Source organism: Mangifera indica, chromosome 11 (genome assembly GCF_011075055.1).
Source record: "Mangifera indica cultivar Alphonso chromosome 11, CATAS_Mindica_2.1, whole genome shotgun sequence".
Classification (NCBI taxonomy): Eukaryota; Viridiplantae; Streptophyta; class Magnoliopsida; order Sapindales; family Anacardiaceae; genus Mangifera; species Mangifera indica.
In genome coordinates, this window is record NC_058147.1 from 10,319,655 (window position 1) to 10,345,435 (window position 25,781).

A 25,781-nucleotide genomic window follows, 5' to 3' on the forward strand; every position below is an offset into this window, starting at 1 on the left:
CTCAAATGACCAAAAAGATTAATATGAAGAAGTTGTAAAGGTTTAGATATGAAAATATGAGTTTTGCTTTTAAATGAGTTTTTTGTTTGTTTGCCAAATTGACATGTATCACAAATTTTATCTTTAACAAAATCTAATTTTGGAAAACCCTTGACAAGCTCTTTCTTGGAGATTTTTGAAATCAAGTCTATGCTAGCATGATCTAATCTTTTATGCCACAACCAACTATTTTCATGCATTATGGAGAAACATAGATTTTCATGAGATGCATTTTCTACATCCATAATGTAAACATTTCCATCTCTATTTCCTACACAAATTGGTTTTCTATCGTTCATATTTTTTATAATGCAACTATTTGGCCAAAAAATAACTCTAAATCCTTTCTCACATAGTTGACCAATGCTAAGGAGATTATGTTTAAGACTATTCGCCAAAAGAATATTTTCAATTATAATGTGAGAGTTGTTACTAATATCTCCAATGCCAATAATTATACCCTTCATGTTGTCTCCAAAGGTGACATGTCCTCCATCTTTCTTGCTTATTGTCGAAAATTGTGAAATATCTCCAGTCATATGTTTTAAGCAAGCACTATCAAGGAACCATTTGTTTTTCTTCCTTTTGTTTTTCGGTTTCTAAACACAATGAGATATTCAAGAATTTCTCCTAGGTACCTTAATTCTATTGGGTCCTTGGTGGTTATTTTTTGTTCCCTTAGAAACCCATACTTTCTTAGTGCCCATATGATGTTTCTTTTGAATTGGACAAGATGATGAAGATATGACCTTTTTTTTCCATAATAATTATAAGTTATATTTGATTCACTTGAAGTTGAGGCTTTAACAAAATAATTTTTTAAATATTTTGCTTTGATAAAAGGTTTATAACCAAGTCCTCTTTTGTTTAAAACTCTCTTTTGTACACCAAGCATTTTATCAAGAATGTTCTTTCCATTTTTTAGTTTTAAAACTATTTCACTTAAATCTTTTGCTCCCCTTTTTAAAACTTCAATTTCACTTTCTATAATTTCTTTTCCATTTTTAGCTATGCAAAGATCATTTTCAAACTTTTGTTTTTCTTTTTCAAAAATGGAACACTTGTTTTCTTCATTTTCTTTTCCTTTAACCTTAAAGATTTTTTGGTTAAGAATTTCATTTTCTTTCTTTAAAGACTCGTTTTCTTTTACCAAGTTAAAATTTTTCTTTCTAAGAGTTGCATTTTTTAGACATACAAAGAGCAAGTTTTTCATTCATCTCTTCAAGTGTATCATATAAATTTTCATATGAGAGGTTTTCATTTATCTTATCATCTACATTATCTAAATCATCACAAGTATTAGATGAGCTAGAGTCAATTACCTCATTATTTGTAATTGTCATGAAACACATGTTGGTTACTTCATTATCCTCTTTTTCATATTCACTTTTGCCGCTATCGTCCCATATAGCCTTCATTGCTTTCTTTTTCGATCTACCAATTTTGAGGAGAGGACAATCATATTTGATGTGTCCCAACTTTTTGCATTTATAGCACACAACTTATTCTCTCTTTTGTCTTTCTCCTCTTTCACTTTTAGTAGTCTCCCTTCTTGTGAAGTTTCCATTTCTTCTTAGTTTTGTATTTCTTAGAAGTTTTCCAATCTTTCTAGTTAAGAGTGCAATGTCTTCGTCTTCATCATTTGACATCTCTTCTTCTTCTTCTAGGAACTTTTCACTATTCTTAATGGATAATTTGAAGGTGATGCTTTTTTTCTTCTTCTCTACTTCTTTAATTTGTCGTTGTTTCATAGTGAGCTCATGAGTGAGAAGTGAACCTAAAAGTTCTTCAAAAGGTAAAGTCTTGACATCTTTTGCTTCTTCGATTGTCGTCACTTTGGGATCCTAAGAAGAAAGCAAACACTTAAGAAGTTTCTTAACATTTTCTTGGTTAGTATAAACTTTACCAAGATTTTTCAATTTATTCACAATAGTAACAAATCTATTTAACATGTCACTAATAATCTCATCTTCATTCATTTTAAATAACTCATATGAATGTGTGAGCATACTAATTTTAGTCTCTTTGACTTGTGAAGTTCCCTCATTTGACACCATTAATAATTCCCAAATTTCTTCAGCCAAGGTACAACCTTGTACCTTATTAACGTTATATAAATTTAATGCATAATATAACACATTCATAGCTCTAGCATTAATGATAGTATTTTTCTTATCTAGAGGGATTGTTTCTTCCCTAGTTTTGGGCACTTGTTTTTCATCTACTTCTTTCATAGGAACAAAAGGTCCATTTTACACTATATCTCACAATTCATAACCACATTGAAGGAAAATCGACATGCAATTTTTTCAATGGGCAAGTCCGATGCCATCAAACAATGGCAGTCTATTAAGGGCAAACTTTTCACTAGCAGTATGAGATTTTCCTAGGTTCATAGCCATTACTCTAAACAGTTAAGTTTAAGAAAATGAGTAACCTTGCTCTGATAACAATTGAATGATGAAATGGCCTAAGAGGAGGGGTGAATTAGGTAATTTAAAATAGTCTTTACCAAATTAAAGAATTAAACTAATTTATTCAAATCAATGAATGCTGCCTATTTTTATGCAATTTATGAAAATGACAAGAATATTTCAAATAATCAATACAATTAAAAGAACATAACACAAAGTATAAGTTTAAAGGAAGAGAAAATCAAACACACGATATATAGTGGTTCAATACAACCCGGTTTATGTCGACTCCTCCAAGTTATCTCCCTTAGATAGGGCACTTGTCTTTCATCTACTTCTTTCATAGGAACAAAAGGTCCATTTTACACTATATCTCACAATTCATAATCACATTGAAGGAAAATCGACATATGATTTTTTCAATGGGCATGTCCGATGCCATCAAACAATGACAGTCTATTAAGGGCAAACTTTTCACTAGCAGTATGAGATTTTCCTAGGTTCATAACCATTACTCTAAACGATTAAGTTTAAGAAAATGAGCAACCTTACTCTGATAACAATTGAAGGATCGAATGGCCTAAGAGAGGGGTGAATTAGGTAATTTAGAATAGTCTTTACCAAATTAAAGAATTAAACTAATTTATTCAAATCAATGAATGCTGCCTATTTTTAATGCAATTTATGAAAATGACAAGAATATTTCAAATAATCAATACAATTAAAAGAACATAACACAAAGTATAAGTTTAAGGGAAGAGAAAATCAAACACACGATATATAGTGGTTCAATACAACCTGGTTTATATCGACTCCTCTAAGTTATCTCCCTTAGATAGGGCACTTGTTTTTCATCTACTTCTTTCATAGGAACAAAAGGTTCATTTTACACTATATCTCACAATTCATAATCACATTAAAGGAAAATTAACATACGATTTTTTCAATGGGCATGTCCAATGCCATCAAATAATGGCAGTCTATTAAAGGTAAACTTTTCACTAGCAGTATGAGATTTTCCTAGGTTCATAGCCATTACTCTAAACGGTTAAGTTTAAGAAAATGAGTAACCTTGCTCTGATAACAATTGAAGGATCAAATGGCCTAAGAGGGAGGGTGAATTAGGCAATTTAAAACAGTCTTTACCGAATTAAAGAATTAAACTAATTTATTCAAATCAATGAATGTTGCCTATTTTTAATGCAATTTATGAAAATGACAAGAATATTTCAAATAATCAACACAATTAAAAGAACATAACACAAAGTATAAGTTTAAGGGAAGAGAAAATCAAACACACGATATATAGTGGTTCAATACAACCCGGTTTATGTCGACTCCTCCAAGTTATCTCCCTTAGAGTATTCCACTAATCCTTGGTTGAAAAAAACTCAACTAAGTTGTTCTTCACAACAAAATAGCTTCCAAGATGCTATTAACCTTTACAAATACTTGAGCTCAATTTTTCTCACTAAAAATTTTGTAATCTCTCCAAGAGTGAACCTCACTCTTTATAGTACAAATTTTTGGTATGAATTCGAAATATAATCTCTCTCAAATAGTGCATATGAAAGTTTAAGCTTAGTACAACTTAATGTAAAATGAAATTACAAACTGTATGAGCAAAGGTTTTGAATTGAGAAGAAAATTTGCAAATGAATAGCCCAAAATTAATTTGCTCTCAAATATATAAAAGTTCTTGGTGGCAAAAGTCTTTTACAAATGAATTTGATAGGGTTTATATAGGGAAAAATGAGGAAAGTTACTGTTGTGCACAAAAACTAGTTGTTTTAGTTTTCCAAAAAATACAAAGTTTGATCTATTGGATGTAATTTGGTCAACCAAATGCGAGGTGGCACTTCCGTGGAGTCTACGTGGCACTAGCTATTACAAATTCAATGCAAAATTCGATCGATCGAATTTAATTCGGTCAACTGAATTTCTAGTATAATCTCTCTCAAAGAGTGTACATGAAAATTTAAGCTTAGTACAACCCAATGTAAAATGAAATTACAAAGTGTATGAGCAAAGGTTTTGAATTGAGAAGAAAATTTGCAAATGAGTAGCCCAAAATTAATTTGCTCTCAAATATATGAAATTTTTTTGTGGCAAAAGTCTTTTACAAATGAATTTGATTGGGTTTATATAGAGAAAAATGAGGAAAGTTACTGTTGTGCACAAAAACTAGCTGTTTTAGTTTTCCAGAAAATACAAAGTTTGATCGATTGGATGTAATTCGATCAACCAAATGTGAGGTGGCACTTCCGTGGAGTCTACATGGCACTAGCTATTAGAAAATTCAAAGCAAAATTTGATCGACTGAATTTAATTTGGTCAACTGAATTTCTGGTATAATCTCTCTCAAATAGTGTATATGAAAGTTTAAGCTTAGTACAACCCAATGTATAATGAAATTACAAAGTATGTGAGCAAAGGTTTTGAATTGAGAAGAAAATTTGCAAATGAATAACCTAAACTTAATTTGCTCTCAAATATATGAAAGTTCTTGGTGGCAAAAGTCTTTTATAAATGAATTTGATAGGGTTTATATAAGGAAAAATGAGGAAAGTTACTGTTGTGCACAAAAACTAGCTGTTTTAGTTTTCCAGAAAATACAAAGTTCGATCGATTGGATGTAATTCGGTCAACCAAATGTGAGGTGGCACTTCCGTGGAGTCACCGTGGCACTAGCTATTAGAAAATTCAAAGCAAAATTTGATCGATCGAATTTAATTTGATCAACTGAATTTATGAAAGCCAAAATGCATAGCTTCTGGATAATTCGAAAGCTGTCGTCGAAGAATTCAGTTGGTCAAATTTGATCAATCAAATTTTATTACATTTTACCCCCTAAATTTTTAAAAATTATAATATAACCTGTAAACCTTTGAAAAGTGATAATTTAACCCATTTTTGAAAATTATTTCAAAACCAGCTTTAAGATATGAAAATCTAGTTTACAAAACTTCATCATTTTAAATAAGTTAATAAACTTTGATAAAACATCGGTTTAACCCAATAAGTTTGAAAAACAACATTTTTAACTTAAAAAGTAAAAGATATGAGAAAAATTTTTAAGTGAGCTTTCACATGCAAATAAATATTTTAATCAAAACCAATGCTCCAAATTACAAACATATCTACCTCAACTTGAGTTTTTCTTCAAATCTTCAAGAATTTTTCACTTGAGTTTTGTCTTTATTTCCTTCTTGAAACTCCTTCAAGTGTATTAGGTAAATTCTTGCTATCTAAACTCACACTCAAGTAAAATCATTAGTCAATATGCTGGGGGACATATTAGTTTGTTATCATCAATATAAGAGCATAATGACTTATTGAGTCAACAATTATTTTTATGGATTTAATAAACTAAATATTCCAGGATTGTCTTAACAAATTTATTGTGGTATTCATCGACAACTTCCTAGTGTATTCAAAGAGTATGGAAGAGCATGAAAGTCAACTAAGATTTGTACTTCAAAGACTAAGGGAGAAAAAGTTGTATGCAAAATTCTCTAAGTGTAAATTTTGGCTAGATAAGGTAACTTTTTAAGGGCACATAGTATATACTAAAAGGGTGTCAATGGACCCAAGTAAAATAACAGTTATGGTGGATTGGCAAAGATCGAAGACTGCTAAAAAGGTTCAAAGCTTCTTGGGTGTTAGTAGACTGAGGCTTGTGAAGAAACTTCCAAGGGTTTAAACATAAACTAACTTCAACACCAATATTAACCTTCCTTGAGGATGGAGTTTGATATCTACACAGATGTCTCTCATAATAGGATTAGAGTTGTATTTATGTAACGAGACTAAGTGATAGCTTATGCCATGAGATAATTGAAAGACTTTGAGACAAGAAATCTCATACATGACTTGAAGGTAGCAGTTATACTATTTGCTTTAAAGATATGGAGACACTATTTATATAGAGTTTAGTGCAACATCTATACGGATCATCAAAGTTTGAAATACTTTTTCATTTAGAAAAAGTTAAATATGAGGCAACTGAGATGGTTAAAACTGATAAAAGGTTATGATTATGATATCATGTACCACCTTAGTAAAGCAAATATGAAGGTTGACGCCTTTAAAAGAAAAATGTACCTATCATAGATTTCAACTCAAAAGGAGATCCAAGTAGAGTTTGATAAGAAGTAGACTTTGGCTAAATTAGAGATCAAATTAAATTTATTCGAAAAGGTTTCAGAGGAGCAAACTTTTAATGAATGGTGCAACCAAGTGAACCAAAGGGTCAATAAGGGACTCAAGTTAAACTTTTAGGTTGTAGATAAGGTGTTGAGATTTTGAGGTAGATTATGTGTACCTCAGGACTTGGAGTTAAGATAAAGAATCCTAATTGAAGCTTATAGTTCTCTTTACACGACCTATCCTAGGAATGTGATGATATAACGAGTCTAAGGAAGAGTTTTTGGTGGGTCAGAATGAAGTGAGACATGAGAGAGTTTGTAAGTCGAGCAACAAAGATTATTAGGGTTGTTGTAACCTTTGAGTGTGCCCAAGTGGAAAAAGGAACACATTTTTATGGACTTCGTGGTAAGACTTTTAAGAGTTCAAGGGTATAATCCTCTATAGGTAATTGTGGATAGCTTGCCCATTTCTTACTAGTAAAAGATACTATTTCTTTAGACCAATTGGGTCATATCCACACAAAAGAGATAGTAAGACTTCATGAGGTACCTAAAACAATAGTTTCAGATAGAGACATGAGGTTTGTATTAACCTTTAGGAAAAACCTACAAAAATCCTTATGTATGAACCTAGCCTTTAACACAGCTTATCACCCTTAGATGTGTGCTTAGACAGATAACTTTCAACAAGTGTTGGAAGATTATAAGGCAAATTGGGTAGAGTTGTTACCCTTAATAGAGTTTGCCTTTAATAGTAGTTACTAGGCAACGATCAAAATGGCATCTTATAAAGCTTTGTAAGACAAAGATATCATTCAACTTTGCATTAGGATAAGATCGATAAGAGGAATGCTCTTGATCAATCTATTGGGCTAGAGATAATCTAAGGGATGGTTAAGGTTGTAAAAAGAATTAGAGAAAGAATGAAACATGCCCAGGATCATCAAAAAAGCTATGCTAAACAAAAATGGTGTGAGTTAGAGTTTAATGTGAGGGATGAAGTGTTTGTCTGAGTTACCCCTTTTCAAGCATGTCATAAGGTTTAAAAAGAAGGACAAGTTAGCCCTTAGGTTCATTGGCCCTTATGAGATAATTAAGTAGGTTAGTAAAGTAGCCTATTGACTTGCTCTACTAGTAAACATGGATCAATTTTCATGTCTTGCCATTGTGTAAGAACATTAGCCTTCAACATGACTTATCACCTTCAAATGTATGGTCAAATAGAAAGGGTTAAACAAATGTTAAAGGATATGTTGAGAGCTTATTATTTGGTTGGGTAAAGTAGTTACCCTTATTAGAGCTTGCCTTTAAAATAGTTTCTAAGTAACGATCAAAATAATGTCTTATAAGGCTTTGTATGGACAAAGGTGGCATTCTCCTTTGTACTGGGATAAGATCGTTGAAAGGAATGCTTTTGATCAATCTATTGTTGGAGATAACCTAGAGGATGGTTGAGTTTGTAAAAAGAGTTAGAGAAAGAATGAAACAGGCCTATGATCAACAAAAGAGATAAGTTGACCAAAGACGATAGGAGCTAGAGTTTAATGTGAATAATAGAGTGTTTGTCTGAGTTGCCCTTTTCAAGCATGTCATAAGTTCAAAAGGAAAGGCAAGTTAGCTTCTAGTTTCATCGGCTTTATGAGATAATGAAGTAGGTTGGTAAAGTAACCTATAGACTTGCTCTGCTAGTAAGAATAGATCAAGTCTATAATGTATTTCATGTCTCACTATTGCATAAGTACATTGGTGATCCTTCACATGTGCTAAGGGTTGAGGACATTTAACTTTTTAATTACCTAAGTTATGAGGAGAGAACAGTGCATATACTGAAGCAATGGGTCAAAGAGCTCTAGAGCAATTAGATTCCACTAGTCAAGGTCTTCTAGAGAAACCACAAGATCAAGAAGGCTACTTGAGAGGTGGAACAAGCTATGAAGAGTTGTTATCTTGAGTTATTTCTAGTGAATTTCAAGGATGAACTTCCTGTTAGAGTATGCCCTAAAAACCAATCGTTTTGTCAGTTTTAAGGCTTGTATATCTTACATATACATTATTAATAAAGGAAGAGTTTTGTCATACTTCGCATGTTTTTTGCATTACTTTTATATCTATGTTGTAGTTGTATATTACATCCATATTAGCTACATACATATGACATATGAGAGGTCCCAATGAGTTTTAATAAACGTTATCAAATTATTCCTTACATAGGCAATTGTTTAGGCAATAGTATTGCATAGTGGGCATGTGCTATAACACCATAGAATATCATTGGATGATTTTAGGTATGGTAGATGTATACATGGGTAAACAATAGAACCGTTTGATGGTTGGAGAACTAATCAAAGATTATTATGTTATATTGTTTATTGAACGTGACCACTAAACGATGATCACGTTGACATTGATATACAATTAATGATATATCATAAATTCATACTAGTGTAAAAATCTTTTGACCTGACATATCATAGTTGTACTTCGTTTTAGGACATATGGTTCATATAGTGTATAACATGAGGCTAATCATGTCTCGTTCAAAGGTCGAGTTAATCATATGTTGCTTGAGCGAGAGGACAAGTGATAATCATACAGGGATCCCCCAGCTCAACTGTTGTTGAGTTTCTGTATAAATATCGAGAAACATAAAAATCTAAGACACTGGCCAGTGTAAATAAAAGACCACATAAAGAGAGTTTCGATGTGGCACATTATGATATATTACTTGATATTCGAACAGAGTAAATATTGAATTTTGATATTCTATGAATCTAAGTTTAATTGGAATGTAACGAAGGAAGGATTGGACTACATAGTAAGTATGAATAAGTCCTTTGGCCATTCAAAAATGTCAACAAGTGAAGCCTTGGGTAGTTGGATGTCGATAGATATTCACAAAGGCATTGGGTTGTTAGAGTGTCGGGAGGCTACGTTTATTATATAGTCAGCATTTTACAATCGATCAAGCAGCCAATTCATTCAAGAAATCAATCAAGCAATACAAATTATTTTCTAGCAATATCCGCTCTCTCATAGCCTTTGTGTGATCTATCTTTTAGTGCTCTTGATTTTTTTTCTACTGCTTTTTATTTTGTAATAATCGCTCGTTTGTTTTCGACTAGTGTTCGAATAGGAGGTTCATTTAGCAAGATTTTCTACTAACTCCCTTACAAGTGCATCATGAAGACAATCAGCCTGTGACAATTAGTTTGGCTTGTACGGATATGGGTGAGCTTGGCAGCCTGCGTTTCATACTTTATTATTTCTAAGAGTCAAAATATATGTTATTATTCAATTAAGGTTTAGACAACTAATAACTATTAATTTAGTTCTTAAATGTGTACATCTAATTATCATCATTCTTGATAAAAAAGGCTCATAGCAATAGGAGGCATATGTTTGGACACATGTAAATTAGAAAGAGAGATCAAACTCTTACAAAACCACGGTTGTCAAATTTCTGCAAGGAACCTGGTCAAACTTGTCATGCCTTATCGGCAATATTGAACAACTCAGGCCTCGTGCCTAGGTAATATACTAGCATTTTAGTATGGATATCTTTAAGCTGTAAATTGTTACTAAAGTTACTGAATGATCATTTATTCCTGTCTCCAGTTATTTCAAGCGTCACATTGCAGAAGATCTCATAAAATTTCCCATAACATTATCAGAAAATATTGCAATTGCAGCACTAGTACAAATTGTATTAAAAAGTATACAAGATATTTGACTATGGTAAATAATCATCCCAAGATCATGAAAATCCAATAGAAGAGAGGCATATGGGTATGGCCTCTTGATTTGTGTAGCAAAAGAAACATAACATTGATGGAGAAAAAAATATTACGCAAGAGAAGTCAGAGATGGGTTTGGATTCAATTATACAATTAAATCTATAACGCTTTAGTTTAAAAATCTCAACTATATTGGTGCCCAACTTAATTGAGCAAATCAATGATTCCTTGTTTATTCAATATCTTTTACAGCGTCCTGCACCATAAAAATATTCATTACCAATTAGTCATTGCTTAAGGGAATGAATATATAATAATTTTAAGACAAAAGACATAGAAACCAAACAAAGTTTAAAAGTAATGTAAAAACAGTATAATTTAATTTGTTTCTGTTCATTTGCTGATTTATTGCTTCGAATAAAATATCTTATAAAATCGAATAGCTGCAAGTAATGTATATGTTGGGAACAAGGTGAAAGGGAAATTGGTTTAGATTTGTGGTCGAAAGGATAACTCTTAAGAAAGCCAGAAAAAGGAAAAGGTAACATATTTTTGGTCCTAAATGAAAACAGCATAGAATTACCTTAGCAAGCCGTGTGACATAAGCTGCAGCCAAGGCTGTGAACAACAGTCCCAGGGCAAGAGTCAATAGCTGGCCATTTTCTCCACCAATAGCAATTTCAGACTCTTCTTGCTGCAAATAATCAAAATAAATTATTGTAAGTTAAATATCATAGTCAACTAAGCATATAGTATACACAAGAAATCTCGTTCATGATGCATGACCTTATAAACCTCAACCTATTAACTTAAATCAGGTACCAAGATTAAATCAAAACACAAGTCCAGCAAGAGATGTGGATAGACTGAATATGCAGAACTGTAGTTTGCATTTCTTTTTGACAAAGTTGAAAGAGGGTTGCCAAGAAAATGGATACCATAGAGCACAAAACTGGATAATTACTGGTGTAGCGATAGTTTGTACAGTGTTAAAGTCCTCATGTTTACACCTTTAACCCTCTAATTTGCATAATCTGATAAAAAGACAAAAGATTGGAAGTCTCACAACAGTTATAACTAGAGATGGTGATTGGCCCAGCCAGGCCGGGCTTTAGGCCCACACAGTGATGGCCCTCCAGGCCAAGCCAATGCGTGAAAATTTTAAAGCCCATTACCCAACCCTATATATAACAATCCGGGCAGAAAGAAAACATATTAAGAAATTAAGTCGTAATTAAAAAAAAAACAAATTTATTTATAATAGTTGAGTTGAATACTCATGATCAATTTCACCAATATAGGATCTAAAACATGAGTTTGGTTGAATTTTCTAATTTATTTAGCCATTATTTATAGTGCATGAATAAAATAAGTAATTGTATTCTTTTAGATATGAGACTTTTACACTTACACTTTTGTACTTTGTAAAGAGTCCCACACTTAGACCTGGCCATGGGCCGGTTTGGCCAGTGAACCAGACCGAAACCGAAACTGGCAAACCTGGAACCAGACTGAACCGGAACTGAAAACGGATTTTAGCTGTTCGGTTTCGGTTTACCTAATTTTGAACTGTGAAACCGCCAGTTCACACCCGGTTTATGGACCAACATGTAAATCAGCGGTTTACTATACTGAACCGAAAATTTTTGAATTTTTTTATTTTTTTTAAATTTATTAAACAGCCAACGGTTCCTTGCGCAGGGAACTATTGGCTTGCAGAAGAAAATTGTAGGGGACCAACGGTCCCCTGCAATTTTCAGAGCTTTTGCAGGGGACCGTTGGTCCCCTGCAACTTTTAAAATCACAACTCACCCCCCTATTTTTAAATTTTTTTCAAAAATTTTTTTTCCTATATATATACCCATTCAAATTTCAATCTCTCTACTCTCTCACTCAATCCTTCAAACTCTCATTTTCATTCTTTTAACTCTAATACTCTCTCAATCTTTCAATTCAATCAAATTCTCTTAAATTTAATTAAATTCTTTCTTAATTTTTTATTGATTCCAATTTCTATTTTTATTATACAATTCATAATTAATTATAGAATTTATTTCTATAATTAATTTTTTATTATTTTTCATAATTAATCATAGAATTTATTTATATAATTAATTTTATTTATTATCAAAAAATAGCAAGTAGTGGAAATTCTTCCAGTAATAGGAGATTTGGTCAATATTCACATATATCAAATGTGAATGAAAATCAATTTATAGATGATTTTTCAACACAAGAAAGTCAATATGTAGAGGTGGAGCAATAACAATAACATCAACAATAGATAGAGATGGAACAACACTCTCAAAAAATTCCTACATCCAATATTTTCAAGATTCATTTCAAGAAAATATGAAAGGAAGATGGTAATTTCGATATTACTTGCAATTATTGTAGACAAATTTATAAATTCAAACAAGGAGGTGGATACGGGACGTTCAAAAGGCACTTGGAGTCAAAGCATTAGAAAAAAATGGGGCAAAGCTGAGGCCAAACATAAATAACCGGGTATGGTTCTACACACAAATATTTATTTATGTATAGTGATAATAAAAGTAAAGAAGAATTTACAAAAATGGTAGCAATAGATCATTTAGCATTTAGTTTTGGTGAAAATTTAGGTTTTAATAATTATTGTAAAACTGCATTAAATTCTACACATAAAACTATTTCAAGAAACACATAAAAAAGAACATTATTTAATTTATATAAAAAACAAAAAAAAGAATTAATTCAATTTTTTACAAATTTTGATGGGCGTGTATCTATATGTAGTAATATTTGGAGTGACCATTGACAAGTTCACTCTTATATGAGTATAACTTGTCATTGGATAGATGCCAATTTTCTATTACAAAAAAGAATTTTAGCATTTAGGGTGTTCAATGAACGACATACGATCAATAATATTTATTGAATAACTAAAAGAATATTAGAAGAATATAAATTACTTTATAAAATTTTTTCAATTTTATTTGATAATGCACATTTAAATACTGCCACAATAAATGATTTAATTAATATTTGCAAACCTAATTTAGGTGATAGATTTTTTCATATTAGATGTGCATGTCATGTATTAAATTTATGTGTATAAGATGGTTTTCAATGTCTTAATAATTTTATTAGTCCAATAAAAGCAACAATTTCATTTTTAGGGACACATCCCCAAACTATGAAAGAATGGGGTAAACTTTGTAAACAACATAATAGAAGACCAAAAAAATTTCTTAAAGACGTGTCAATTCATTGGAATTCAACATATAAATTACTCAACGAGTCTTTTGATTATAGGGATTTATTATGCTCATTTATTTCACAAAATGTGCCACAAGTTACATTAAATCTCCAACATTGAGATATTTGTAAAACAATTTTAAATGTATTAAGAAATTTTAATGATGCAACTTATACTTTAAGTGGGGTTTATTATCTCACTTCGCATTTGTTTTTAAATGAAGCTGTTAATATTATTGGGGCTTTACAAGAAGCCAAACAAGATATTATTCTACAAGAAGTTATTTTTTTAATAAAAACAAAATGGTTAACTTACTATAAAAAAATTCCAGAACTTTTTCTTGTTACATGTTTTTTTAATCCTAGATTTAAATTAGATGGTGTCACAGATTATTTGACATTATATTATAAATGTTTGCAATTAGATTGTGTGAATGAAGTTAATATTTCATTAACTATAACTAACATTATGAATTTAATTAAAGAAATTTATGTTGAATATTCATTAATTTATGGTAACCAAGGTGGTTCTTCTTCCTCTTTACCACCTATTGCCCCATCATCAACCCAAAATATGAGTTATGGTGATCATATTATGATGCAAAGGGGCAAAACACTAAGAGGAACATTAGGCTTCACCTCGGAGCTTAATATTTATTTAACTACTATTTTTGAGTTTGGTGACAGCAATATAGGTAAAGACTTTCCAGTTCTAAAATGGTGGAGTCGACATGCATTAACTTTTTCAACATTAACAGCTATTGCTAAACAAGTTCTGGCAGCACCAGTATCAACTGTCGCAGTAGAACAAGCTTTTAGTCAAAGGATTAATATATTGGATGAGAGGCGATCAAGTTTGGCTCTCGAATCTATTGAAGCCTAAGTATGCGTGGACGATTAGACAAGAGTCGAATTACGCCAACAAAAAATAAAAGTGGACTTCAATGAAGAATCGTTTGATTTAACTACGAATAGTTTGATGACGGGAAATAATACTCAAGATAGTGGAGGTGAATGATCAGGTAAAGAGGTACTGTCAGCTATTAGATATACAAAGGTAAGAGAACTACGTAGGTTTTGATTCTTCTAAACCCCAAGAAGATATGTAGGAAGCTTAATTGAAAAATTAAGTTCAAGTCTTTCTTTTAATTTTCAATTATTGTAATTAATAATTTAAAAATTAAATCAAAATCATGTATTAGAATTAACGGTTCAATATCAGTTTCGAACTAAAATCGTTGGTTCCGAACTGGGGTCATGAATCGGAACCGTCGGTTCTGAACTGTCTACGAATCATTTATTATAGTTTCGATTCAATGTCCTTATTTTTTCGAACCGTGAACCGACGGTTCCGAACCAAAACCGTCGGTTCATGAACCGTGGCCAAGACTACCCACACCTGAAAGAAGTAAATCTTTCACTTCCTTCACCCATTATAAATAAAGAGTAGCAAACATGTTCCAACTAAATTAAAATTTTGATTACCTCATACATGTGAGATTGATCTAAAGAACTCAAACTCATTTTTTTAAGTCTAAAATTTTTATTTTTTATAAATATTTATAATTTTTTATATTATAATCATTAATTAATTAATTATAATATATTAGAACTCTTTTAAATATTATGAATAGTAATAAACCGGGCTAGATTAGCCTATGGGCTTGACACCTAAGCCTACGACCTGACCCATATGCTATAGTGTTGGGCCGGGCCTATTTCTCGTGCCTTAGACTAGGCCTCCATTTAGTCTGACCTGGTCCAATTGCCACCTCTAGAACTTACAACATAAAAAATAAGAAAAATTAAAGGCCAAAGGACTATTTTCCACCCAAGGTATACTGCATTGTCAAGTTTCCCCCCTTTAACTATGAAAATATCAAATACCCACTCATGAGCAGTTAAATTTAACAGAACCCTAATGTCTTAAAATTTTATCCCTTTTTCCTCCCTAACCCCTAAAAACTAACCATTTCCCCCTAGGCCAAGTTTTGAAAAATAGCATTCCCCCCTTAGGGTTTAGTTTTCAATCCCCGACGCCAAATCCGAAGACGACGACCTAAAATTTGAAGAGCTTCATTGGGAGATGAAGCTCTTCGTCTTCGTCTGGGAAGACAAAGAGCTTCGTCCCAGACGAAGCTCTTCAAATTTCAGGTAGTCGTCTTCACTAGATCTGGGCCGATCTGCGTTCTAGAGGAGAGAAGAGAGGCCGTCAGAGCATGGTGGTGCATCGGGAAGGCTTCGTCGTTGGCGATGGCTCCGGATTTGGCGTCGGGGATTGAAAACTAAACCCTAAGGAGGAATGCTATTTTTCAAAACTTAACCTAGGGGGAAATGGTTAGTTTTTAAGGGTTAGGGGGGAAACAGGGATTAAATTTTAATTTATTTTTAATATTACAGATAAAATGATGATTTTGCCCTTGAATCCGTTTTTTTTAGCAGCCCATGGGTGGGTATTTGGTATTTTCATAGTTAAAGGGGGGAAACTTGAGAATGCAGCATACCTTGGGTGGGAAATGGTCCTTTGGCCAAAATTAAAAGGCATATTATTACTAAATTCAAGTCCTGTCACCAACAAGGCGGCTAAAAATTGACAGAGAAAGTGCCAGTTTTACTTGTCCGTTTAGTCACTAGTTCTTGTCCCCTTTCTGACCAGGAAAGTGCCAGTTTACACGAAAGACATTTTAGTATAAAAATCTAGTTTTTTGGGTGGTCAAATGTAGCCAACATTTTGATCCAACTCCACCCAAACTCCCACTTGTCTACAGAGGAAAAAAAATTTAAGGGCTAGAATAATCTTTAGGTGCATAATAATACACAAGAAACAAGTTCATAATAAGATGACAGTGACAAACTTACAATAATTACCCGCCCTAATGCTCCAACACTCACATAAGACCATGTTCCTGGAAGCATCGCCAGCCAACTTCGTAATTAAAAAAAAAAAAAAACAGACAAAACAAATTTAATCAGGATGAGGATATCGCTTTTGAAATGGTTCAAATTTTCTTTTGTAAGTTCAAATGTAACGCATAACATTGCCGATGAGTTCATTATGTAGATCAGTCACTTGAGTCTATAATTCTGGGACTAATTCTAGTATAGTGCAAGAATAATTCTAAATGAAAGACTAGTAACGTTTTTTGATAATTTTTTACCAGGAAACTTTCAACCAAAATGTTATAACAGGAGCAGTCTACATTCCCATAAGTAGCATTTAGTGCAAATATAATCTAGTTTTAGAATACCACTTGGAAGCACAAAAGAAAGATTCAAAGAAGCCATAACAACGAGATACCAACAGGGTAAAAAAAATCACAGCACAAACATTATTAATTTACAATTACTTATTTCAAGGATAATTTATTAGTAAAGAACAAATGTATATAGATAGCAGATAACAATAAGCTATAGAGCATAGCAATTCATCTTTAACTAAAAAAGGATTTAGATTTGATGAGAGCATTGAACAATCACATCAACAAAGTAACAACACAACTAGGCAACTATAAGAATGGAAAGTAGTCTGACCTTCCCAGAACATATGGAACGAACTTTACAGATGTCAATCCATACAAATAATTCCCCAGGGAAAATGGAAGCAAAGGACTCAAACGAAGAAGAGTGACAACCCTGAAGCCGTTTTCTCCAATTGCTTTGTCAATTGCAAGAAATTTTTTTATTTCCTTCAACCAGCTTAAGAATTTGTTCACGGGCAAAATATCTGGCTATCAAGAAAGAAACACTTGCTGCCACCTAATAAGAGTAAGAGATTATAAATCAGTGTCAAAGCACATGGTCATCATTCTATTATTTAACAACTGAAAAGGCCAACTCACTGTTCCACTGATGGATACTATGATGGTGCCAACCAAATAGAAGTCCACCCGACATGGTCAATGGAATGGCTGGAATGGCAAGGATCTTGAGGATCGTAGATTACTTTCAATCAGTTGGAGCAAAGAAAATGATTATATACTGAAGCCAAACATGAGGAAAAGAAAACAGATACTATATTAAAACCTCTGCAGTATATTACACAACAAGCATATAACGGATGGCATAGCAGGTCAGTGTTACAAGTCCATGATGAAATCAATTGATTTTCAGCCCTTTAACAACTTGAAATAGATCATGACAAGAAACAACAACTATATAAGATACAAGCTCTTTTTCCTACATCTCATGAATAATCTAAACGCCTAAAGTTATTTGTAATGTACATTTATGATCAGAAGTAATTCACTGAACAAAAAATTACAAAATTCGTAATATGTGACAACAGAGAAAAACCAGAAATGATTACTCAACCCATAATATGTGCTGACAAAGAGGAAAAAACTTAATATGTTATTTATACCATTCCTCATGGATAACCTAATTCCTACATTTACCAAGAAAAGTAATCCAAATGCACAGAACCCTGAATTACGAACTTTTTTTAAATGCATACCTCCAAACCTGCATACACTGCCACAAACAAAGCATATCCAGTAGGTCCATAACCGTTCATTAAAATAAATGGACGGCATAAAAATAGGGAAGAAAAGTTCTTCTGTAGAGAATATTTAGAGGCTACTAATACCAAAACAAATTATATTTCTATTTGAAAACGCTTCCACCAAGGCCCATAAGGAGCTAAAGTTATAGGAGTTCAAATGGCATTATAAATCTAAACTACAATATTCCTTGTCTGAACACAAAAGCAGCAAAAACTTTTTCATATCATAATGAATGAAACCTTGTTTCATGAAAGTACAGTCCAAAACTACATTTTCTATGTTTTCCAATAATAAATATGTCAAAAGGTTGCCACAACTCGGCATTTGAACTCCAATGTAAATAATTGGAATTATTTCCAGGGAGTTGAGCGTGAAAATTCATCAGAAAGCTCTCATGACTATTTTGATTATTTGATCTTTTTAGGAGACCTCTCCAAAAATTCAGCTGAGAATCATCCAGTTATACCACATGTAGGTTAACAGAAGCTTGCTTTTTGAAATCATAGCACAGCAGTACATTCAAAATATTGCCTCTGATATAAATTTACCCTCATTTGGAACTCAGGATCACTTTGTAACACTGGCACCAAATACAGCTGACCTTTCACATTCCGCAGCCCTCAAATAGAATAAAACAACCCTAAAGGATTTCCTCTCATTTGACCTCATTTTCCTAAATTTTAGACCACTCAAAAAATAACATTTTTAATGCATTTATGCACTGTAATTTACATGCCAATAACCTACCAACAGGATACATATTGATACATGCAATATCAAATTATGAATGCCTAGTTTCTTGAACCCAAAGCTTACAAAAAACATCTCAACTCCAGATAAAATAATTTAGGTGGAACCAGTCTGAATAGATTCTCTCATCAGAAGCTTTAAATCCATATTATCTGCCTAACTTTAGGATGTAAACTGACCAAAATGTAGACACATTTGCTCTAACCTAGTTAGAGCATCTAAAACATTAAAAGCAAATGGCAAATAGTCTAACAGAACACCTATCGTATCACTATCCAAGCCCTCTCCTTTACCCTCATCTTCATCATCATCATCACCACCACCACTCTTGGGACTCAAGAACCATTTCAAACTCTGAGGGGCATTACTCTTCTGAAGGGTCTTCTGCTTCTTGGTCTGTTTCAGGGAGGAACATGGCTTGAGGAAATGGAAGCGCTTGTGGGGCTTAAACGAGTAGAGAAAAGAGTAGCAAGAAGGGGCTAAAATACAAGAAGGAGAAGTAGTGGGGGACTTGAAGAAGAGTTCATGCAGTGTGGATGATGGCAGTGGTGGTGAAGTTGTGGTTCTGGAGAGGAGTGCCATGTAAATGAGATTATTCCTTTGGGTGTGATATGTACTCACCGGTGGTTGTGGAGAGAAGGCCATGGCGTTGATGAGAAAATTGGTGATTTTGATACTAGCGAAAGGATGGAGGATGGAGGTTTGGTGCCACGTGGCTTTGGTGATGCCACGTCTGCTATTCGTGCTTTTAACTGTAATTTTGAGAAATTAATTTATGATTTAGGTATGAAATTATACCTTCATAGAATAAATATTTTTCATAAATTATATGAGTTTATTGAAGCAAGAAGATACTTTTAAACCGACGTAATGAAACATAGGGGCAACAATCTATTAAACCCATAGTAAGAGAAGTAAGCATTTATTCATTTATTTATTCAATCCTTTAAATTTCTTTAATATCAATTAACCAAATATAAATTTTTAAATAGTCAATATTACCCTTGTGCCCTTAAATTGATAGGCTTGAGTTTATTTATTTCTCTCAACAATGCCTCCAAAATATAGAATCATGCAAACCAGAAATGTTCTCATATGCTACTATGAAAAAATGAAATAATTTTTTTCAAAAAAACAAATTATATATGATTGATTGAGTGGAACTTTCAATAAGGATGAGGATTTTTGGTAAGAATGAGATAATCCGCATACAATGGTTTGTGCTTTCCAGCACTAAACTCTCAATGCTTCATAGAATCAGAGAATGTATTATGAAGATTATAACCACAGTAGGAACAAATTTAATAATTGCCAGCATCAAGAACTACTCTAGCAAGTCAGTTTCAAGGTATAACATCCAGTGTTTCAGCCTATAAAAACAATTTACATGCCCTACATATACCTGCAACACTGATTGCCATTTATGAGTAAAAATACAGGGCAGATGTTCATACTTAAGGCTTTTGTTACTGTCTATTGTCAATATGCATATGTGAAGAGTAGATGATGGAATCTGACATCGAATTTCCTTTGACAGCAAGACGGTTGAATTCTGGTTTATGAACAAAAGATGAGATGTTGTTAAGCCAACCACTGAAACTAGACTTCATTGACTCAGGAGAGAAAAGATCTGGCCGCTCATAGACTTCAACAACAGAGCTTGCCGCAAGGTTGATCTGCAAAAATTGCAGGCAGAACAAGAAAATAATAAAATGCATAATATTTTTTCATGATCAATTGTGAGAATCATTCAAATGGTCTATCAGTAGGTAACATCGATCAGCATTGTTGAAGAACATTATATATGTTCATATGAATAAAAATGCCACATACAAACTTAGCCTTGGAAGCATACGCAAATAAGAAGAACAAGAATACAAGTGAGCCAACTGCAAAAGCACTTCCAAAAATGGTTAAATGCCAAGTTTGTAAATACAATGGTAACAAATGAAAATTCAAAGGACTACATGACGAAAAGGAAAAGATATGCACAGCTTTAATTCATGTCAACCAGATGGGCATAACAACATATCTAGGTGAACACAAGGCATCCTCAGAGGAAATGGAGACAGACTATGTAGACAGAGGACTAAGTAAATCAATAATGGAAATAGTCACCATTATGATTGTATCCTATCCTTACTAGGCAGGATGGTTATACAGAAAGTTTGTAGACATTCTTACATTCGCTTTCAAGTGCAGATTTGGCTAAAACCACATCAACTGATCCTACGAAACAAAAAATGAGCTCAATCTAAAACTACATCAGGACAAGAGAAAACAGATTGACAAGGGAAAAGAAAGGAAGAAATAAAGCTCATTCATAAATGACAACAATGTATAACTACACACAAATCTTCATATTTCAGAGTCTAAATTCAAGTGAAAACATTGAAAACCATTAATAGATCAAGTGAATATGCACTTTTAAGTTTCAAGATAAAGAAATGTTTAAGGTCAAATGACCAAATGATGACCATACTTAATATTTGGGTTTTTCCAAGGCATCAGCTGCTTGATCCAAGTCCAATGTTGGACTTGAAACCTAAAACCAATAATATAAACATAATTCCACAAAAATTATTTAAATTTAAAATATATATATTTCAAAAAGAGATGAAAATTCTGTCAAGAAGAATCTTTAGTTTAATATAGGTAAACACACAAGACTTGCAGACTGAAAATTTAAGAACTTTTCAGAGAATAATCCACAAAGACTTCCAGTCAGCACCCACATAGTACCTCTTTAAGGACAACATGCTTCTCTTTACCCATTCAATAATAAAAAATACACAGAATCCGGACTCATCCCATGTTAAAATCAAATACAACATATCAAAAAATAAATAGCGTGTCATAAACCAAATAAAATACATATAATCAGAAAACAAGAAATACAAAGGATGGATTCTGACCAAAAAATATCACCATACCGAGTGTGAAGCTGTCTTTAAGAGAGCTTTTCCTATAGGCAATATGCAAAACCTTTACAATAGAAAGAGAAGGACACATCCATTAGCAAGTGAATATGTAGGCATTGAATGTTAAATATAAGAAGAAATATTAGCTATGATATACCAAAATCACAATAGCACCATCAGAATAATGTCTTCTGAACGTATTTACAACATTTAGTTTCAACTGATAACAAAAAAAAAAAATTGAAACAGAAAAGATTCGGTTCAGTTTCTTTGTAGGTGATCAAAGAAGAATCCATAGTATGGCATCGCTATTCTTAGTAAGCATATTGATGGTGTCTATGCACAACTGAGTTCTAAGAAATTCTCTTTCCAGAAGGCTATGCAAGCAAGCGATAGGTCAGTAACACAGGTAATTTTACAGAGGTTACTAGATCACATTACATATAAAAAGCTTTAAAACATCACATAGGATTGTGATAGGATAGGGGGACACTTGTCCTTATCTTATAGGTTAGATTTATTATAAAAAGAGGTAGTTAGGGTTATTAAAAAAAAAAGAAAGGAAAATGAATAAGGAATTTTGGGCAACTTTAGGGTCGTGGGCAGCCTTAGGGTTAATTGTGAGAGGTCTCTGACACTTCAAATAGCTAGAAATGGAGGCCCTGACACCTCGAATTATTCATTTATCCACGCAAATATACCTTTAATGAATAAAATGTTTTATGTTTTGTTTATTTGTTGGTTGTTGGTTGTTTTGGGTGAAAATGTGATTGGATTCCCAACAAAATCGAATCAGGGCAGTGAGATCTAGTTTCCTGTTGCAATTTCAGCAAAGGAAGTAACTAGAAATGGTGAGGAAGTCAAGCAGTCTCCAATTGAAGGTGGACAGTCACTGGAATGTGCTACCGGAATGAAATTGGCTCAGGATGGTACTGATAAGGTGAATTTGCAAAGGGGGAGGCCAATCGACACCAAGAAAGGGTGGTGCGAGGTAAAGAGTCACCAAAAAATGGAGGAAAAGTCAAAGTCGAGGTCAGATCAAAGAACGAGTGGTGGAATCAAGAGGAGTTTGGGTGAATTTGGCAAGATTCATGGCGAAAAAGAGTGCAATGGCGAAGGGTTCAATGGAACTAGGGCCAAACGTGGAAGAAGTGTGAAATAAAAAAGAAGAATAAGAAGAAGAGAATGTGGGGAGGAAGACACAGGCAAAGAGAACTGAAAAAAAGGGACAGCTTGCAGAGAAAGAAAAAAGTAAAAAAATAAAAAAGAAACATGTTTTGTTCGTAGAAGGGAAAGAAGAAAAACAAAAAGAGAAAGAGCATTATATTCAAAAAAAAAATGAGAGGAAAAAATTTTTAAAAAATTTATATAAAAATCAAAATTTCTCACCACGAGGACAAGATGGTTTATAAGAGACATATAATGATAGGATAGGGGGGCACTTGTCCTTATCTTATAGATTAAGTTTTATTATAAAATGATGTACTGAGGATTACCAAAGAAGAGAAGAAGAACCAGGAATTTTAGGCAACCTTAGGGTTGTAGACAACCTTATGGTTGATTGTAGGAGGTTTCTACCATATCAAATGGCCTGAAATGGAAGGCTCCAACTCCTTGAATTGTGTGGTTTATCTGCGTAAATACCTCTTTAATGAATAAAATGTTTTCTGTTTTGTTTATTTGGTGATCGTTAGCTGTTTTGGGTGAAAATGTGACTAGATTCCACACAGATTTATTTATGTAATGTGCTGGCCGCTAAATAACACAAAAACAGTAACATTGGGCGTTCATAAAATGAATTTAGGTTACAATTTATATTCCATAATTAATTGGAAGTTTAATATCACAAGCATGGCATTACTATTACTATTACTATAACACATTTAACTATTAATGCTGACAGATTAAATCCAGGCCTAAATTGTCTCCACCACTGCAATTCTTCATGCCAATTTCATAATACAACCGTTAAAAAAAGAACTAAAATCCCAAATGTTCTAACTTAATTTAAATACTAAGCCTTAAAAATTTTCCTATAGTATTGATTCAGTAATGTGCACTGGCCAGTCAATAATGTGAGAACAGAACACTAACATTGCAGGCCAATAAAACTACTAAATGTTACAGTTCATATTCTATAATCAACCGGAAAATATTACAATTATATCATTAATATTAATAAAATTCATTGAAATGGTAACGTTAACAGATTAAATCCAGGACTAAACCTATCTCCATTACTGCAAGATTATCATTTTAAAATGCCTGTTACATATTAAAACCCTTGATAATAACACTAAAAAATCGTTATATCTAAATTTCTCAAAATTTATCTTCGTTTCTCAGCAAACAAACAGCTGGCTTTAAAGAGAAAATCAACAAAAGAAAAGAAAACTCACATTCCTCGGCCTCCAGAAAGAGCTTCTTCACATGGGTCCTTCCATTCATCAAACCTAAGAAATAAGATTATTCGAGCACAAAAAAAGAAAATTAGCTTCGTTCAGTATTATGTAAAAATAAAAGTAATGAACATACAATGAAATTGAGTTATAGAGGGAAAGAGAAGGAAGAAAAATTACACCCAACCGTAGCGGCGGTCGAACAAGAGTCGTTTAGAAGACGATTGAGAAGGGGCAGATACGGCTATACAGGCTTTGGAGTTTGTTGAGTCCATTTGTATTGCTCTCTGCCTTCAGAATTCTGGGTGTTTTATCGAAGCAAAGTGAGGAGAAATAACCGAGAAAGAACTAGATAAAAGGGACACCACCTGTTTACGGGCCTTGTAAAAGCCCAAATTCAATATCTATTTATTAAAGACACAACAAGTTTGTTAATTAAAATCACAGTATTTTGAGATGTTACACACACAGGCAAAGACAAAGTGTGCCCCCTCATGTTATATGTATAATGTTGTGTTAAAAAATGTATTTTCAGTCTTTGAACAAGTCAAAAAGTGAGGGTGGATCCAAGTTTAGTTAGTTCAAATTTGAAAACCAATTCAATTTGAAAGGGTCTAAAATAAGTTTGATTCAAGCAAATTCAAGTTTGAACTTAAACCTAAGAATTGAAATTTTTTGAATTTGAGCTTTAGCTTGAGCTTGAAAGATGTTCGGTTTATCAAACTCAAAAATCTAAAAAAACTGATAAGAATTAATTAAAACGTTTTCGTTTTAACTAATACACATCAAAATAATATCATTTAATCATTTTTTTCTTTTATAATACCAAGTTAAGTTTGATTTAAACTCAAATTCAACTCCCTTCAATCAAGTCGAGCCCAAACAATTTTGAGAGGAGTTTGAGGTTAGATGAGTTTGAGTTCAGTTTGGCTTAAATTTAATCTTATAAACAAGCAGTAAAAGCAGACTAAGTGAGGGAGAGTCCATGCTTCTCACCTGCTCAATCTTTTCTCCACAATATTGTCAACCCTCCTCCACCTCCACTTCATATTGCTACTCAATTATTCATTTAAATATCAAAACATTGTCAACTCTTTCTCTACAAGATGCTCAACTTGATGTTTACATTTTAAGAAAAACGCTTTAATGTCAAATTTATCAGATTGATCGAGATTGAAAATCTTGCAAAAGTAATGGTTGAAACTAAAAATGATTAAGTGTTTTTATTACTTTACTTGTTGATAAAATTAGCATTAATTTTACCAATTACCACTACTAGTGTAGATGAAGCATTTTCAATTATGAATTTTATAAAAAATTGTTTGCAAAATATAATAAATGATCAATTATCGAATGATAACTTAATTGTGTACATAGATAAAAGTGTATTTGATAATATTAATAATAAACTTATTAACAATACTTTCAAAAGATAAAATTACATCAAGTAAAATTATAAATGTATAACACAAATATTTATATTTATTTTAATAATTTAATTTAACATACATTTAAATTATTATAACCTTGACTCCCCTAAGGTTCACCTCTAGATTCATCATTGTCAAAAACTACCTACATTATCTAAATCTTGTTATCCTCTTGCATTATAACAATTTTGCCCTATTACACCATAT

General features: G+C 32.6%; 1 protein-coding gene and 1 pseudogene across 1 annotated transcript; both read right to left on the reverse strand.

Moving 5' to 3' along the window:
* Window positions 1-10,762: 10,762 nt before the first annotated feature.
* Window positions 10,763-19,546, reverse strand: LOC123229734 (annotated as a pseudogene).
* Window positions 19,547-20,024: 478 nt separating this feature from the next.
* Window positions 20,025-24,488, reverse strand: LOC123228956. The gene is made up of 4 exons (XM_044654482.1): window positions 24,325-24,488; window positions 24,145-24,198; window positions 21,758-21,809; window positions 20,025-20,500 (listed from the first exon to the last, which is right to left on the reverse strand). The coding sequence occupies exons 1-4, from the start codon at window positions 24,417-24,419 to the stop codon at window positions 20,291-20,293; spliced, it is 411 nt and encodes a 136-aa protein (XP_044510417.1). The 5' UTR covers window positions 24,420-24,488; the 3' UTR covers window positions 20,025-20,290.
* Between the last annotated feature and the right edge of the window lie 1,293 nt (window positions 24,489-25,781).